The sequence below is a fragment of the Gouania willdenowi genome, chromosome 14 (genome assembly GCF_900634775.1).
Source record: "Gouania willdenowi chromosome 14, fGouWil2.1, whole genome shotgun sequence".
Lineage (NCBI taxonomy): Eukaryota > Metazoa > Chordata > Actinopteri > Blenniiformes > Gobiesocidae > Gouania > Gouania willdenowi.
Genome location: NC_041057.1, coordinates 20,224,320 through 20,243,811, shown reverse-complemented (window position 1 = coordinate 20,243,811; position 19,492 = coordinate 20,224,320). Strand labels below are relative to the sequence as shown.

Sequence of the window (19,492 nt, the reverse complement as noted above, 5' to 3'; positions counted from 1 at the left end):
AGATAGAGCAAATGTTGGGCTAGTCGTGAAAGGACATTTGCAACATCAAAGCGTATTTCTGTGACCACAACAAAGTAAGATATTAAAGTATGTCAAACACCAGAAGGCAAATGCAATGAATCACTCCCAAACAACAACAACAGAACACTCACCATTGCCCAAGAAGCCGTCTTGATTTCCCCCTATTGCACTGTTTTGGGGTTTAATCCTTGATCAAATTGAATATTAGTGAAATGTTTAGTTTCTTCTTTAATTCCATGTGGTTTCATGTAGCTTTTTGTCAGGGAAAGCTATTGCCTTCCAGACTGTACAGATGGGGGTAGATCAACAATGGGAGGTGGATTAATTCATTTTACATAACCTCGCTATGACAAAGAAGGCAATTTTCATTTTCCATCATGTTATAAGTTTGAATTGTCCTGCTCCAAACACAGAGATGTATTGTTGAGAGCATTCTGGAAACAGAGCTTTCCGTCTGACTGCTTTACTATGCTGACGCTATAGAGAATTGTCAGTCATGCAGCAACCTCTCTATCTACAGTAAATGGTCAAATAAAGCTTCTGCCTCTACGGGGCCTTTATTTAGCCGCTGCAATGCTCTGCTTACATGATTTCAAAGGTTGGATTATCAGATATTACACACGTGTGTCCATACTAGGCATGGACATTATGTGACTCCTGTGATTGTTATTCAAGAACCGTAAATATTAACATTCTCTTTGTATCGCACATGTAGGAAAATGTGTCCCGCCTAAAATACTTCCAAACTACACAGGATGCTCAACCAAATCTAACCACTCCTTGTTTTCCAGGTAAAAAATATCAAAGAATATACCTAGGATTGGGACTTTAATGCATTTAATAGGGATTAATTACAGAAAAATAATCTACAAAAAAAAATAACATTGTTAATCAAGTGTGACTAGACGTCCCGATTTTCTCGTGCTCAATTTCCCCCAAACCATTAATTTGTCCCGGTTTTTCACAAGCTCAGTCCCATTTGTCCCGTTTATTAAGAAATGGCCTGAAAGCAGCAGCGCATTTTGGTTAAAAAACATGATCTCTGTGGACTGAACTCACAACAGTTGCCATAATAGTGATTTCAATGTAAACCAATTAAAAAGCTCAAAATTGTTCCACGCGTTTGCAACTCGATGCTGATTGGTCAATGGCATTGACAATATTACTTGTTAGCTTCCTCTCATGCTTTCTCCTTCAACATGCCAAAAAAAAAAACGGCTTTTTTTTGATTATTCAAAAGAATTTCATCTTAACTTAAGGTTTTTTTGGACTGATGGCCACTTTAAATTTATTTCAGCCATTGCAATAATACATTTAATCCAAAAGGAAGAAATAAAAATTGTAATTTATGTGGCCTGTTTTCATTTCAAATAAAATAATATGCAAGATCTGTCGTCTTCTTTGGTTAAACTACTGTCCCGGTTTTGAGTTTAAAAAATCTAGTCACCCTACGTTCATCGCTTTTTTTTGGCACTCCAAACAGTGCGGAACCTTTTTCATTTCAAGAGTTTCCGGTATATCCATAATACAGATGCACAGACTACAATACATGTCAGGAGACTGCTATGCTTCATTTTGGCTTATGAAAACACTGGACCAAGTTGTTTGCAAATTGTGCAAGGAAGAGTTTGCCTATCATTGGAGCTTTGCTAACCTTGCCTGCAAAATGGATTCTCCTGGTGTTTGTGAACACCAGGAGAATCCATTTTGTGCTGCTCCCGCCCTTACCCTTCGTAAGCAGACCAAACCGGTTCGAACCAATCATGAGGCAGTGTTGTGGTTTAGGGGGGGATATCCGGATGTGACGAAGACAGAAGAGTCAAAGTAAAAGTGGCGCATGCGGAGTTGCGGGGAGAGGAACTAGCTGGGCTACCGCTATTAGCATTGTTCCGAATCAAAACAGAAAGATGTCGACACAGGAGGATGAACATGTGGAAGCTGCTATGAACTCAGTTTTAGAAGAATCCAGCATTTCCTTTTTGAAAGAGCAACAGCGAGAGGCGCTTTGTGCATTTTTGGACGGTAAAAACGTATGTTTTCACCAGCGGAGCCTTGTTGTTGTTGTAGCCATAGCAGCGCTTCTGCCTTGTGATTGGCCAAAACAAATCATGGTGGACAGGCACTTCACCCAATCAGCTTGAAGCATTCTGTTCATGTCCCTCCCTGGTTCCGAAAGGTTTTGCCAGACACGGACACAGATCAATGTGGAGAACTCTAGATAGAGGGAGGGCTACACATCAATCTGACTCTTGCCAGGTTAGAGCTTTGCAGCCTCCATTACCACCTTAATGTTAAACATGTAGCGGCTAGCACGGACACTCGGGCAGTGCTGGTTGCAACATGCTGCGAGCACGCTGTGTTCCCAATCCACACGGGACAAGATGACTGGGTTCAGTCCATGACTGACAAATGAACAAACTCACTGGATGAATATTATTATCTGAAGGAGAGAAAAAGCAACAAGTACTAAATATGGACCTGATGTTTTATATCATTTGAATTTTATATTATTTGGAGATACAAAAGTACACAGCAATATTTCCCCCTGATGTCAAAACTAAAGGTGGCAGCAGTCCTTTGGACTAGTCTCCAATTAGGCGGAATTTAATGTCTACACCTGCATCTGTTCTAGTCTGTTAAAAACAATAAATGACTTTTTAAAGCCACTTTGTTATATATTAATCTTTAGATCTGCCACATAATGTAATTCATTTCAATGGAAATACCTGAAGTTGACAGCTTTTCTCAGCAATTTTAGGAGAGATTGAAAAAGAGATTAATTAGATCAATTAATTACAGAGCATAATTATTTAATTGCTCCTTTTTTTTAAAATCTCTTGACAGCACTAAATATAACACAACAACAAAAATGTCAGTTTTTGAAACACACCTTTACTGATTTATGTTTAGACTGCTGCAGGTGCGGAATAGTTTTCAGCTAAAAGCTTGTTGGTTAATAGCATTGGAGGCAGATGAGATCAAAGGCAGTATTAGCGAAGAGATAACATATTGATCGAAAGGGGAAGTTGAACAACAAATGGATTATGGAGGACATCTGTTTTACGTGTCAATAAGATCAATGGGGGAAGGATAGTGAGGGGGGAAAAGTCGTGTATTGGGAAAAGCTTTAAATGATTCAAAAAAAAAAATGCTTTCTTGGCTAATTAAAGACAAAGATCCTGAGTTTTGCAATTGATTATATTACTACTAGTACAGTATTATGTATTCTTATAGTGGGAGCTTAAGTAAAGTTGTCAATTATGGCCAAATGTGTATGTGTTTGAAGGTTGGATGTACAAAGAGGTGTACATACTCTGTACTCTGTAATGTTATAAAGGGGTCTTTCTGTGATGTTTTTGTACATTTTTTGTATGATTATTGTTTTTGTTGCCATTGTAGTGTGATTCTGGAGTCATTTTGTGTATTTTTGTATCTTTTTGGTGCAGTTTTGTGCATTTCTGTTGTCATTTTGTGTATTTTTTGTATAAATATTTATATGTTTTGTGTATTTTGAGTCATTTTCATATTTTTATTGTTGTTTGGTGTATTCTGCAATATATGTTTTTTGGTGTCATTTTGTGTGTTATTGGAGCCTTTTTGTTTATTTTTGTGCATATCTGTTGGCCAATAAAGTTGATTCTGATTCATTTTAATTTCATGACTACGGCTTTCTCGCCGTATTGAGCGCGCTACTTCCTGTTCCGGGTCACTGGTTCATGACGTCACTGTGTTGCAGTTTGTTTGGGTTTAAAAAAGAAGTTCAATATTAAAAACATTTTTGTACTGCTAAAAGTTATTTAAGTTAATATTTCATGGTTTTTTCAAATTATTCCCGTGATCCCAAACTTCCTTTAAATGGACTTCACTTCCTCCTCCGTCTCCATGACTGTGGGCGGCGGCTGTGCTGACGGCAAATAGCCGACCATATCACACACTATCTGGTTCTTCAGACAGAGGAATGTAACTTTTTTGAGAGCAGATGGGTCCACAACATGGCTCCACGATGATTATCGTTTGTTCTGCACAAGGGTGAGCCGTAATCCTAAAATTAAAACATTTTGAACATTTTGTAACATCAAATTACTCCAAAATAACAGATGCACACACTTTTGGTATTTGGAAGCCTTTGACAAAGTTTCAGGTTGAACAGACACCGTGCTGGGGCGATATTTGCTCCACAAACACACACACACATACAGAACTTTCTTGCTTTTATAGGTAGATGTTAACATTAATTTCAATGGGAATGTATTTATTTCAACCTATAAGGTTCAATGACTCCAGCTGTATATTGTGGGGTTTAAATTTCAAAACCTTCACACTTTTATGCTGTTAAAAATAGATTTTGTTTTCTCTTCTATCTGCCAAAAATAATGAGATTAAAACCAAAAAAAAAAAAAAAAACGAAGATGCATGTCATCTAAATGTGTAGGATTGCTTTTGGCTTTGAAAAATGAAACACCCTTTACCTGCTAGTGAGGCCATGGGGCTCACGCTATGTAAAAGAGCCATTAAAATGGCCTCGAGCATGGGAGAAAAAAAAAAAAAAAACTTCAAAAGAGTAGAGCAAAAAAGAGACATTCACACAAGTGAAAGAAGAAAGAACATTTGGGTACGAGACAAGAATAGACAAGTGACTCCTCAAGTAAATGTCACAGTAATCAGAGACTGGCTCGGGTGATGAAATGTTGGGTTTAATTTTTTTTGACTTTATTTTCCATTATTTTTCACAAACTATTCTTGCTATTTAGTTCTCACAAACTTACTGTCGCTGCACTGCCATTATTGATTAAAACATACAATTTCCACCAGCATCAGCATAGTGCTAAAAGACACAAACGCACAGCAAAGTCAATCTGTTTCAGCTAAAATGGGCTCGTGATTCATTTAAAAGATTTATACAAAACTAATATATGTATTTTTTTCCTCGAATTTATCCATAAAACTACCAACATTCGAATAAATCACATGGTGAAAAGCAAGAAAAATGTGCCCACAACACCACATGGCTACAGAGGTCCATTTAACACTACACAACAGGTATTGGTCTATATTTCTTTTCAGCATTCTAATTGAATCATACAGAAAACTGAGCGGGAAATGAGTGGTTTCCAGTTTCAGAAGTGAGAGAATCGAAGAAACAGGACCTTAATATAATTTTGAAGGCAGGTATTATAATATAAGGTTTCAATAGAAGCTTACCCCCTAAAAACAAAGGAAGCTATATTCTTCTTGGTATTATGTTCCTCCTTTTTTTTTCCCCTCCTAAATAACATTGTTATAGTGTCACCTGAGAATACTCTGTAATTACAGACGATCTTGTGCAATATCTTTGCGGCTTTACTTTAATGTTTCAAACATGCAAATCATCTCAGTCTCTGTTCAAGAAGTAGCAGTTCAGCAAGTTGCAATTCTTCAACCATCAACCCTGGCACAGCCCACAGTAACGGCATTAATAAAATACCTGCACTGGCCCGAGGAACAAATGCAAATTGCTAAATTTGGAGTAAAGCAGTGATGTCTAATGAGGCTGTTCAAACTCATTGTGTGCATCCAACTCTGTCCCCTAAGCTCTCGCTCTCTGAATGAATATCAGTTTGAACATCCCATATAGAGTAATGTTGTTTGTTATCTCCATGCTGCTGGCTCTCATGAAAGATTTAGGGGAGGAAGCAAAGCCTGAACATATCTACGTATTTCACTTTAATATAGAAAGGATGAAATATAGTGTGGGGTTAATGGTGCTAAATCTGAATTGTTTTCTTGTTTACTCATTAAGTATTTTATTTTTTTTTCCCCTGCATTGGCAGCTGGCATGGATCAATATTTTGTTGTCAGGGTCTAGATTTCAATTTCCAGTCCGTAATTGGTCAGCAAGGCAAGCAAATAGCTGTGGGCTGAGATGTCAGGCTTTTTTTTTTTCTTTTTTTTTTTTTTTCAGTATCAAGCATCTCACAAACACATCCACGCACCAACAAGTTACATTTCCATGAAAGGAAGTACATCATCATTTAGCACCTTTTTTCTCCCACCAGCGTTCTGAATCCATTTTTACATTTCGGATTCTACCGCGTACGTTGTCACAGTTTGGCACAGCTTAGCATCGGTTGACATATCACACTGGATATCAACTTCTCAATTGGAAGAGCTGGTGCATAGCGTGATCTGTCAGCAGGTGCTAAGGTTTTTGTTTTTTGTCAAATGCAGCTGTAACAAAAGCCAGTCGTCAAATAAGGGAACAGGGAAGACAATAATGGTGGATAGCGAGCGAGCTGACATGAGGTGTAACATCACCCACTGAACCATCAACAGCGTCTCCTCCTGACATGCCTCCGGCCGAGTTGTCTACTCATCAGCAGCCTTTGTCAACACGAGGTACGCCTCCCGCTCAGGAAGCAAGGGGAGGCAGCAGGGAACGCTGAATTGGAGAAAGACACTCCGTAACAAAAGAATAAACATGGCTTAGAAATTGTAGAGAACGAAATTAGGAAGTGGTCTGATATTAACAGGTTGTCTTTAATATTGGTAAAACTCAATTTATAATTTTTGGTCCAAAAGCCTCAGACATTGAAGCTTCGTTATTATTCATACAAAGAACAAATGCGATTACGTTTTTGGGTGTTATGATAGATGATATGTTATCATGGAAATCACAAATAGATTACATAAAAGTTAAAATATCCAAAATGATGGCTGTTTTCCACAAGGTAAAGCAGTCACTGAATCAAAAGTCTTTGTCTATATTGTTTAATTCACTGGTTGTTCTCTATCTGACTTAATCAATGTATTGAAGTGTATAGTACTGCCTGTAAATTATACACAAATCCATGATTTATTTATTTTATTTTTTTTTACAGAAACAAGCACTGAGAATTATTAGTGGAAGTGGATACATGGGAACATACAAACCCAATATTTATACAGCAAAGATTATAAAAAAAATTCATAATTTTAAAAACCATGAACATAGCTAATTTACAAAATCTTACCCACAAATCTGCAATCATTAAGAGAGAAAGTAATTATAACTTGTGAGGAATAGAGATATTCGAAAAACCGAAATTGAGAACTGTGACAAAAAAAAAAAAAATAGGTGTATTTCAGTCTATGGAATAATCTAAATGATGGCATCAAATTATCAAGATCACTGAATATGTTAAATGAAAAAAGTGAAATGTATTATGCTGAAGAGATATGAGACAGAAGTGTAACTGTGTTGTTGTTTCAAATGAGATGTGGCAATGACTGCAATGCAGTTTGCCTTGGTTTAATGTAATTGTTTTTTTTTATGGAGAAAGCAGATGTTTTCTTCTTTCTGCTCCTTTTCATTCATCTTTTCTTCTTTTTTCAATGCGGAAGAAAAATTATTTTGTTTAATGTCTTGAACGAAGAAAAAAACCCCAGAAATGTCATTATATATTTTGAGTGGGAATTGTCATCTGATTCAAATTTCATACAATTTTATTTCTCAATTCTCAAAAAAAAGACAACATTTATAAAACCCAATTTATTTTTGTCCATATCTCTTTTTAACCACATATTCCCGACTAATGTAGAACATCTTCGAAGTTGAGTTTTTGTTGTTTTTTTTTTGTTTTTTTTTAGGTTAGGTGACTAAATTACGGAGCCCGGCAAGGGTCAGGGATAAAAAATAAAAAAAATCCGGTGAAAGATTATTAAACCGTGCGCTCGGTTATTGCAATCCGTGTGCACAGATTGTTAAACCGTGCCCACATATGCAACACGTGCGCCCACACATTGCTCAAGGACTTCAGTTGAGAGTTTGGATTCGTCCATGGCTGCACCTGCCAGGTAAGCTGGATCCATTGTCATAGACTTAAAAAGTTCTTTGCCAGTCTCTAACAGCTGTGCCATTGTGGCATTCTTTGGTGCCTTCAAATGTCTGGTACCTCCTCCTCTTCTTTCTTTAACCTGAATTCGACGGCCACCGACTTCTTCAAAAAGGCCCATTTGAAAAGCACGCTCAATTCTTCGAGCATTTGAGTTACCAGACAGTTTTTCTGTACGTTGATCTCTGTGATTTTTTTTTACACTTGACCTGTGATTGAGCTTTGCCATGAGACTGGCTGTCGCCTTTGAAACAGATGTGGTGGTCCCCTCCAGAACAGCCACTTCTCTTCTGCAGTACTGCTGTATTGCTATTCGATCACCAATTTTTGGCACATATTTCATTAATTGTTCCTCTGTCATCTCATTGGCAGCATAGCAGTCAATCTGGAAAATGGAATTGAAAATCATGTTTACCGAGTGCACGGTTTAACAATCCGTGCTCACAGTTTAACAATCCGTGCGCACAGATTGCAAAACCGAGCACACGGTTTAATAATCTGTGGGCACGGATTTTCACCGGATTTTTTTTTTCTTTTACCCCTGACACTTGCCGGGCTCCGTACTAAATATATCATTGATGGTTATAAATTAGTCATCTTATGACACCATTTCACAGGGGTCACCACAGCAAGTCATTGTAACTTGCAGTGCTTACCCATGCATCATGCATGAGGCAAATGCTTCACCATTGCAAGACGACATTTGCTTAACGCTGTGTATGGAGGAAAAACTTAGTTAACAGATGTTTTACTATACGTCTGTAGGCACTTCTTAGGTCAGCGGGCGGCAATGGCTCCAGAGCCACTTGTGGCTGCTTTGTCCCTGATGTGTGTTGTCTTTTACCGTAAAAATTGTCTCTAGATTGCCCGTAGTGGAGTGTAAGTGGTTGTGGGTCTGTGTGTGACCCCCCGCTAACCCTGAACAGGAACAGGAACTAGCTGGTCAGAATATGAGTATGATGAGTTACTGATTCAATGGTTGAACTTCTTTGTAGATTCATTTTTTTAAATTTTTTTTTGTTATACTTAATTTTAACCAAAGCTTAAAGTGTAAATACACCCTAAAACCACTTTTTTTCCTGCTGATTAAATCTTATGATTAGGTTTGAAGTAATGTAGTTTATTGATCCAAGTCCCATTTGTCACATTTTATTCTATGTATTTAAATTTTATGTTTTTAGATCATTGATGTATTTTTAAATCAGTGACCTAACTGTCACTGTTGGCCCCGCCCCTCCTATAAAATATGGGAGGAGGGACTGGTTTCCTTCATCACAGCCCTCAATTAGCATTGATTGACAGCTCCATGTGGAACTGTGGCTGTACCCCTGGCTGTAATCCGCAATTCGGGGCGGAGCTCAATGCAGCATGCTATTGTGTTGTGTGATTCTTATACAGTTAAAAATAATCAACCTCAAAATAACTGAATCGTGTCATATAAATATTTGTATATGTTACATAATTCTATAGGCATACAAAATAAATATGGGCTAGGGTTAGAGTAAGTCTGAACGCGATTGGTTTATTGAACGTTGAGCGCCGCCCCGAAAGTAGAGCACCGAAAGTTGCAGTCAGGGGCTTCTCGAACTGTGCAGTGCTGTGGGGGTGGGGCTCCTGTCACTGGGTGTGTCTTAACTACTCTAGGAGCAATGCCCATAATCAAAGCATTTTTTTTTTATTTCCCCCCTAGTAGCAGGTCAGCAAAAACCTGGGGGTGTACTTACACTTTAAACCAGTGATTCTCAACTGATGGGGCGTGACCCAAAAGTGGGTCACGGACCTGTACTGGGTGGGTCGTGGACAGCTGGTCAAAAATGAATAAATACCTAATGTCTCTTTTGTTTTGATTTTTGTTTTTAAAAAGATTACATATGCGTTTTTAACAGCTATTTTTGAAAAACTAAATTTGGTTGGTTGAATTCTAAAAAAAAAAGTGTGTCCCGTTTTAATGACCTTGGCACAGTGTGGGTCCTAGGGTGAGACCTGTTGAGAACCCCTTTATTTACTAATGTATTTGTCGGTTTTCCTGGGCTGTTGGTGTGAAAGGCTAATGAAGCTGTGACCACATTTATAGTATAGTGATAATAAGAGCGAAACAATCTTTTTAACCTCATAAAGCTTATTTATTCATTCATCTAATTATGCTACAGGAAGTTTAGTGCAATTAGATAAAAATGAATAACTGAATAATAATAACAATAAAAGGAAAAGAAGAATGAATGATTATATAAATACTCTTTTTTTCTCAAATGGACTTTAATGCACTTTATTATTGAGTTTTTGAGAACTTTTTTTGGACATTTAGATTATTTAAACTCTCTTCAACACATAGTTATAAACCTTTAATCTGATTATACTCTAATAGTTTTCTTTTTAGTCATTCCCCCTATATTTATGGGTGTGCAGATATGATACAGGCATTGCGTATGGGATGTGATACAGAGGTGTGACATGATTTAAGCTAGGGTTGCCCTGATACAGCTTTTTCTCTTCCAATATGATACCAATATTGCAGCCTTGCGTATCGGCCGATACCGATATTGATCCGATTTGATATCAGCATGAAAGATACATACTATTGTTCCTTTTTTATTTTTTATAAAAAAATTATAATTTCTTATTTTGTAGTGTGGAATGTTAGAAAAGACTTGATCAAGTGATGTTATTCAAACAGAGAACAATAGTCAGCAACAGTAGGTATGAGAAAAACTGACCCATTTATTATTAACCAATTTGTTACATACATGTAAACCTTCAACATAATATCTACAGTATTCTACGATTGAATAAAATAAATAAAAAATGAATTGCAAAATTTTTTTTTAAATTTAAGTTTGATATCTGATTTTTGTTTTCAGGATGATATTGGACCAATATCCAATATCGATATCGGATCGAGACACCCCTAATTTATGCCTCACCCAATTCAATTTTTATTTAATAATAGGTACATGTGGTTGTGGAAAAAATGTCAGCAATATGGAATAAGGTTAGTGAAAGTGACAAAAAAAAGCAATATTGTTTTTTATTCATGTAATTGTAGCATTTGTATTTGCATCAATAAGTACTTGCATCAGTATTCTGCATTGGTGACTATTCTAATAGCTTGTATGGAAAAAAAAAAAAAAACGTTTTACCACATCTTAACCTGTTTTATTAGTTACATCTTACATGTAAGCACTTGGAGTTTACCAATGCTAAGTTTCTTAACAAAGCACTTGTCAATAGAACTCTACATCCTTTGCAGTCCCTTCTCTTAACCCTCTGTTTGTGTCACTCCCACATGTTTCTTTGTAGAGGTTAGGTTCAAATCTCAGTCTCACACATTTAGATTCTTTCCGGGGAGCTGTCAAAATGTATTTGAAGTTACAAAATACGTGCCTTGTTCTTTTGTGCATCCTTTAAGAATGGGAAGGTAAAAAATATGTCAACACAATGCTCCGGTATACTTGCTCCGAATTTCAAATTTAAAAGCGTTAACTTCCGAAGGACTAAAACAGTGTTTCTGTTAGCTTCTGCTTTCTGCGCGCTTGAATAACAAGACATGACATGTCACAGCCAAAACAATACAAAACAACAGTTTATTGTTGTTTTCCTTCACTGAAAGATGACTGCCACTGAATATACACTTGCACCCGGTTACTACATCAGTGATAGCCACCACGGGCTAATGTTTTCTCAGATGTTTGATATTTGTTGCTTGAACCCTCTTCAGTAAATTACCACATAATGCATTAGTAGAGACCGTAAACACGCCGTTAATATATATCACACTTCCAAACAATGGTAGTTGATTTCTCTCCTTCCCGTCATCCATTCATGAGCTGCGGGTCTCTCATATTTGTTTGCCATCGATCACAGCAGAGTATAGCGCACGCTGAAAAGCAGCCAATGGGGAGAGGCAGCATTTGCAATCAAACAGAGAGGAGCAGTGTGAAATCTCAGGAAGAGGCAGCTTCCCCCATGCCCGTGGGCAGGGGATCAGACGATGAGGAAGCCTGCCTCAGACACTCAACACCTCCCACTAGCACCCTGATGCAAGCAGCATGCAAACCCTCCCTTCGTATGTATCTGTCAGCCAGGGGGGGGGTTGGGCTCTGTGCGTACCCCCCACTCTGTAATGACACTATACGGTGTGTGCATGTTATGCTGCTGCAGCTGAGGTGCTTTTAGAGGCAATGCAAAAACGTTCAGTGTGAGTTGTTGATGTGTGGCTGAAGGTTAGAAAAGCTACAAATGACAAATGTTTTTCTTTCCCGTGATTTGGTTTTAAGCAGGCATGGGAAAGACCTGATAGACACAGGGGAGGTTCCAGGGGAAATCCATCTTCAATGTTTAGAGGAAAGTAGTGAATAATAACAGCTCTCTATGGTCCAAATGTTCTCCATAGTCCAATTTCCAACTTAGCCTGAAAATAAGGGTTTTTACTCGGTGCCTGATTTGGCTAGTGTGGGCTTGTTCATAATTGCAGCCTCTTCAGCAACATTTAGAAACTTGAGCACTCAGAGAGCATAAACCTTCATTAACCCCTGTGCACTCCTTTAAATTTACATACACTTGTACACTCTTGTGTACAGCTCTTTGTGATTGTTATTTGCTTTGTGCTTGAACGCCGAGGATGTTTTTTCCTAGTTTTATATTGTCCTCCCCAATAAGAAATTTAGTTTAAAACCTGCCTTTTACCCTCACCTTTCCTTCTGCTGTAATTGTATTCATCTTAATATGGGGCGCCGCCCTTGTGGCGAACCACAGTCCTCCAGCTCCTGTCCTCCCATGTCATAAATGTTATATGTGATTGTCCTTTCGTGTTTTCTTGGACGGGATGAAACTGAAATGAAATATTGTTGCTCTGTAACATGTGCAATGACAACTAAAGCTATTCATTCACCTTGTGTACACAAACGGTCCACCTCATAAAGTGCAATACGAATATACTGTACTCCATTAATTTTTTTTTTTTTACTTCCACCGCATCAGATTTTTTTCAATTACTTCCAATCTATCCATAAATATAAAATGTATTATACATTTCAAACCCTTTTTATGTTTCTATGGACTTTTTGTTATGAGAACCTATTTTTTTCAGCTGGAATAACACTAAACATGCAGTTATTTAAAAATTGAGGGCCAAAGTGAAATATTTTTGATGAAAATAATACAGCCTTGACTGTGTCCTAATTGATAGCGGAATTCAATTTAACGCATTATTATTTTGGCACAAAGACAGATTTAAAGTAAAAATTACATTACATTGTATATTTTGCAAGATAAGAAATCCAGGCCTTCACTAAAATTTCCCTAAAACTTTATGCAATGGTCTCTGGTTAGTAGGGGGTCATTACACCTGAAATATATTTTATTGAAAAAGCATCATGATTACAATATATGAAAAATATGAGGTTACAATGGGAGTCAATGGGGCAAATTTGGTCACGAGGTTACTAAGTGCCAGTATGATGCATATATCTTTTTCTATACACTTCCAATACACAGGGCTTTGGAATTAAGCAAATAAAAATGTAAAAACAATAGTGGCAAAATGTCATACAGCTAGCCTTAAAAACGTTTTAGGGTATTTCCTGGGTTATGGTTAGGGTTAGGGCTAAAATAAAACTGACAGAACTATAGCTAGAAGGACACGGGTCTGGCAGTGACAGGCATAAATATATATCTATGGGTTCGGCAGTGACGGAACTATCGGCATTCGGTATACTGCGCATGCGCACAGGAAGTGCCGGAACTATAGTCAGGTTTGTCTGAGGTCCAGCTCCGGAGCAATAGCAACAGCCTTCTTCATCACCCAATTATTTGTTAAAAAAAGACCTTGAATCCTGTTACTTTTAGCCAGACATGTGTGTCTGACTTCATGTGCATCTGTAACAACATAAAGAAGGCCCTATTGTAATGGTAAATAGCCGCAACAAAAGGTAAATTCACAAGCAGTTATCAGTATTGATTTTTACATTGAAATAGATTATATTGTGACAGAAAGGTCATTTTGCGCAAATGTATAACCCTGTGCTTTCACAAATGATTCACCCAATTACACTTTGCTGTCATATACACAATAACCAATTCACTATTATTGCATGTCGAGAAACAGCCGACAGCTGACACGTGACTGAAGATTACATTTTTAACAAAACCATAATAGCAGAGTGCACTATCACGGTAGGTTACAATTAAACAGACCATCTATTTGTTTAATGCCCTGGTAAAATCATTTCATATAGCATTGATTAAACACTAACAGACAAGATAACTGGCTATTAAAATAACCAATATTACAGGTTCTTATGGTCTTAATAGCAATTTTGAAGTGTTGGCAGGAAGAAAATACAGACTTTGGCATTGAGGCTTGGGTGCTAATCTTCTGCAGCGTAATAAAGTTGTGTTGTTCTTTAAATCAGATCAAGTGTGCCTTAAATCAAGCTATGTAAAATCTAACGCCTACATTACAGCAGAGAGAATGAGTCAGTTAAAGACGTATTCCTATTAGTGAAATGGTTAATGTTGGATGTCTAGTGTTTTCCGTCCACACATTTTCTGAATCCAATAACATGGCTATGTAATAAAGACAATTTCTTATGCATGAAGAGAGGAATATGCTAAGAAAAAAAACAACAACCAAAAAACCTGCATACATGCATCCCCCACCTCCTCTCTATAATGTACACTGACTTGTAAACGCTTAGCTTGCCCATATTTCAGCACAAGGCCCCTCGGTGTGGTGTGAACCTCCTGGAAGCTGTTGAGGGGTTTTAATCAAGTGTGAAATCCTTTTGGGGTGGATGCGTACACAACTGTGCTAGTGCCGAGAGGCGTACTTCTCAGCCCTCTTTCCATGAGCATCTTTTGTAGCAGGAGTCCATTTTGTTGCAGTGATGCATAAAGACAACGCTCTTAGTGGAGCTCAGAAAATGAAGCTCCGATCATCATGCATGAGGTGCCACATACTCAGACGCTCTTTTCTTGGTTGCCTGTTTTAGCTTTGTTATCCTTATTGTTTTTCCTTGCTTAGAATTCCAAACAAAAAACATACATTTTGTCGAAATAGATTCTTAAGACATTGGCCTTGTAAAATGAGAGACTCTACTATTTTCATCTTGGTTTAATCTAACAGGACTGAATCCCAATGCTTGTGAAGTCAAACACATTTCTACAGACCCTGAGAGTAAAATAAACATCAATAATGATAATAGAATAAAATGAATGTACTTATAGTTACCCTTATGGCCTTTTTAATGTAGTAAACTTTTCTTAGTCGAGCGCTTCCCTCTGGGTATTGATTGAAGCTTCGTACCAGATGTAGATTTTCCAGCGTGTAAGCTCTGACATTTTAAGGAATAATTACCCTGCCACTGGTCATGACTACAATACTGATGGTGCGTCTCTTAGGTTTGCTGTCAAGCTGGCATTTTCCAGTGAACCTTCACCATTGCCTCTAATATGTCATCCCATGTGGTTGCATCATATGAGACCTCCTTCTGTGTGCCAGTTGTTGTCCTTTGCAAGCGTGCGTACGCTCAAACAAGCTCACTACCCCACGGTCACCGAGCACAACACATTGCCAGTGATGGATGTGTTCTTTCGATGTATGGACAACGTACAGTAACGCATTTATCACAGCAATCTAAAGTTTGCATGTCGGTGACATCACAGACACACAGATCTTAGTTGTCTGCTGCTCACGCAGACATTGATCTTGCTGTCGGAGCCTCAGTCTGAGGGGATAACAAAGATAAATTGAGTGGTATTTCCATTTAATCTGGGCTGTATGTTTAGCTTGTCAACAGGTGGGCTGCTTAACAAGTCTATTGGATGCCAGATGCACATTTCTGCTAAACAAATACAAGTGGCTCCTCAATGTACCGCATACTCGCTTTCAGAACTGTGTGATATGTTTTGAGTGAAAGCTGAAGCAAACTTATTCTTGCTCTCGACAGCCTGAAAGTTAAAATGAGGTCACTGTGTCATGGGCCCATTTATTTAATTAGGAATAAAAAAAAATGGATGATAATCAGGGGCAGGGAACTCATTTCAGCACTGTCAATCAATAAGCCATTCAACAATTGGTTTTTGCCCAAAGGGAACAAGTTGTTCCCCATGTGGCAATGCTCTGCTAGTCCTCTGTATACATGGTGGTGATGTTTTGTCACTTTTTTTTAAACTATGATACACCTTTTACTCAATAGAAATGGTCTGTGCATTAGTCCACATAAAGGTATATCAGACACGCGTATAAGACTAAAGTTGGTCAATTCTAAAAGACTGAGACACAGCATGCCATCGCTTGAACATATCAAATCAACTCGTGGACTATCCACTCAGTAGTGCTCATTACATAGTGCATAGCAACAGCTACATAGCAACTGCTGCAGACTGCTTAGCAACAGCTGCAAAGACATTGAAGGATGGGGTGGAGAGTTGTTTCAGACGACACTTTTCTCCTTACAATCGTTTTCTCAACTTTTTTCTCATCATAAATGGTCTAGTACTGCTTCAATCGAACCTTCTTTCGCTGCTCATTGTGCGTCTTCCCTCCTGTCTCTCCTGCCCACAGATATCCGCTCCCTCCCTGACGTGGCAATGACTGGAAACTGCACGACCGAATGCAGCGAATTGGGCCACTCAGACGCCTGCTGGATGCCTGGGCATCCCTCCCCTGTACGAAAGACCAGGAACCCTCCGAAACTCTCCACCTTCGTGCCTTACCAGGAGAGAGGGAGCCTGGGACGCCTGGCCAACGGAAGCGCCAGGCTGGGTGGTGAGGAGCACCGTCCGCGCCTTCCGCCGTCCCGCAGTGCCTATTCTGGTGGTGGTCATGACACTAATCAGGACTGCCCCTTGGAGGAAATGCCCCTGAGCGTACCCTCTGAGTTCCCTCCAACCTCCCCACCTGCCCACACTCCAAAAAGAGAAATTTACCTGTAAGGAGGAACACGTTTACCTGGTCAAGTGAAGAAACAAATCTCACAGTTGAGAATTGGAACGAGGCTGTCCAGTCCAAACATTGAAGTCAATGCCCATTTTTAGGTAACAATAGGCTGTTACTCAAACACTGGCATGAACTCTTGTTTTTGTCATTTCCTTCTTAAATTATTAATTTATTACCATATTTATTAATGGTTCCACACAGATAATTGAGGCACTCTCTGTTATTTATTCAAAATCTCAAAGGATACAACTCAGACGGCTGAAAAATGGAACTACGAATGATAATTGCTACGTAAGTAGTCACTAAATCCTTTTTTAGTTGGGCAAATCCCATTCTGTGGAGCGAGCCCTTCAATTTAGAAGTTGTGATCAGTGCTTTTGTGCCATTATCAGATATCATTTGATACACAGTCAGCACGGCTATATCAGGAGGCATAACACACATAACTAACAATCAAATGAAATTCCTAATGTACAGTGTTGTAAATACATTTGAATGGTGCAGTGTTCTACATATATTTTTGTCAGGCTTTAGCAAAAAAAAAAAGAAATAAAAGAAAAAAGCCTCAGAGTTTTAGCATATTTAAGCTTTCCGTTACTGCTGCTGTTCAACCTGATTGAACTAATTTTCTCCCGAGTGAAGCTTGATATTGTGGAACGCTCCGCACAATCACCCACACCCACACACACACACACACCTTTTCATTCCCTAATCACGGTAGAATGGCCTTTACCTCTGCTCCCTGTAGAGCTCTGCCACTGGTGGAGTGAGCTGTGTGGCAGCTTTTAAGCTGACATTATGTTCCACTGACTCGCAGCACTGTGACCTATCTTTCACCATGAAAATGGTTGACTTGGCCACAGTACACACGGTGTCACAAACACTACACGCGTAGTGCTCACTGAAATACGTAGTTCTGATTGGGTTTTGGTTCTATTGTTAGGATTAAAAAAGGGTATTCATTTCTAAATGCTCTGCTCAGTTGTGACAATCAGAAGAGCCATATTTATTATCATAGCCCGGCTCTCTGCAATCACACTCCTCTTCCTTTAAAAAAAAAAAAAAACATGCTAAGTTCTATAAATCTAATGAATACCGGAGGGTTTATTTACACTAAAGGGCACTTGAATGTTGAGAGCCTCTGGAGAGATCGAGTACCTATGGAGCTTAATATAACATCAATATAAACAAACTAGATGGTCCGTATACAGACTCTTTCTGTTGTTTTGTGCCGTCATTCTAAACACATATTCCACTGCAAACATAAATCAATGCACAAAGCAATCCTCCCAACGTGTGATATAGACTTTTACAAACCCTAAACTCATACTGGAATTACATATTCGAGAGCCTTTAATATTGGGATTAGTTAAGCTTAAACAAAGGCTCAGACAGATGGAGTCTAGTTCAATTTGCGGAAACACCTGATAATTATAATTTCCCTTTGTATTGAGGACAACTTGCTTAATAAGTTATCAGATATTTTTGTTCGTCTGGCTATTGAACAAGTGAATAAAAATAGGCCATGCCCGTGGGCATCGTTTGTCTTTACAAAGGTTTTCCAAGTGAATCTAAGGAGGGATATGTCTGAAGGACACTACATATTAGTCAGTAATTGGATGTTAATGATGACTCCACTAGGTTGCCGTACAACAGTGTGGAGCTTGTCTGTGTCTTTGATTTAACCATTGATGTGATTAGATCTGTAGATACCTTTCACCTCTACAGAGTATTTCCATAGTGTGATTGTGTCTCTGAGTAAGGGTGGAGGAGAAGAAAATAGACGTTTCCCTAATTAGGGTGAGTAATGAGTCCTGAGTGAGGGCATGTGTGACCACACCCCCAGGGCAAGGCACCCTCCAGATAATGCAAATCCACCCACAGAGCTACAATCAGTTAAAAGGGTATTTTTTATCAGCACTTACCTCATCATGCTGCCATTGAAAAGTGCATTTAGAATAATTAAACTGAAAACATATGGAAATTACTGGACATGGCCATGATTAAATAGGAGGGGGGGCGATTATCCTGCCTTAAGGGGGAGAACGCACATTATGCCGTTTTCAAAGCCATTTAGTGACTGAAATAAAATTCAAACAATAGCCATGATACACTGTGATTAAACCTACTATGGCTCCCCCCAAGCACTGTGGATAGGTGTTTCACAAACTGGAGCCAAGAGGAAGATCACTGACCCGGAATTAACCACAAGTGAGAATGACATCAATGAGTGATAAAAAAGCAATGTCACAAAGCCTCAATCACAACTATATCTATCTAAACACTTTGATTCTGATCTAAACTTGCAAATGCATTCAAATGCACCTCTGGGTTCAACTGGTAACCTGATCACTACCTATACATCTCTTTAGTGAATCTCAGATTTTCAGATCTTCTCCCTTGTTCACAGATAAATGGGCAATGCTCGGAGCAGATAAGCTGTAATTGTCTGCTGTTGATCCGAGCGTGATGACTTGAGATTTGATTAAAGTCCTCAGCACAACAATAGCAGGCCTAGGCCCACTCTGCTCCTCCCCCCACCCCACCCCATAACCCCGCACCTCTCACTTGATGAGTTGGATTTCTCTGCTCCGCCGATAATGACCTCCTGCTACTCACTTCTCGAACAATGTATCTCCAGGTTTAGACCTTTCTTTTGAACCCATGCTGAATGAACTGTGTT

General features: G+C 38.6%; 1 protein-coding gene across 3 annotated transcripts in view; it reads left to right on the top strand.

Moving 5' to 3' along the window:
* The window catches only part of LOC114475520 (protocadherin-1-like), a 122,986-nt gene extending 104,989 nt beyond the window's left edge, over positions 1-17,997 (top strand). For all 3 annotated transcript variants that reach the window (XM_028466401.1, XM_028466400.1, XM_028466402.1), the window contains exon 5: positions 16,435-17,997. In XM_028466401.1, the coding sequence (XP_028322202.1) occupies positions 16,435-16,805 (371 nt within the window). In that variant the 3' untranslated portion in view covers positions 16,806-17,997. The remainder of the gene's footprint in view (positions 1-16,434) is intronic.
* The last annotated feature ends 1,495 nt before the right edge of the window (positions 17,998-19,492 follow it).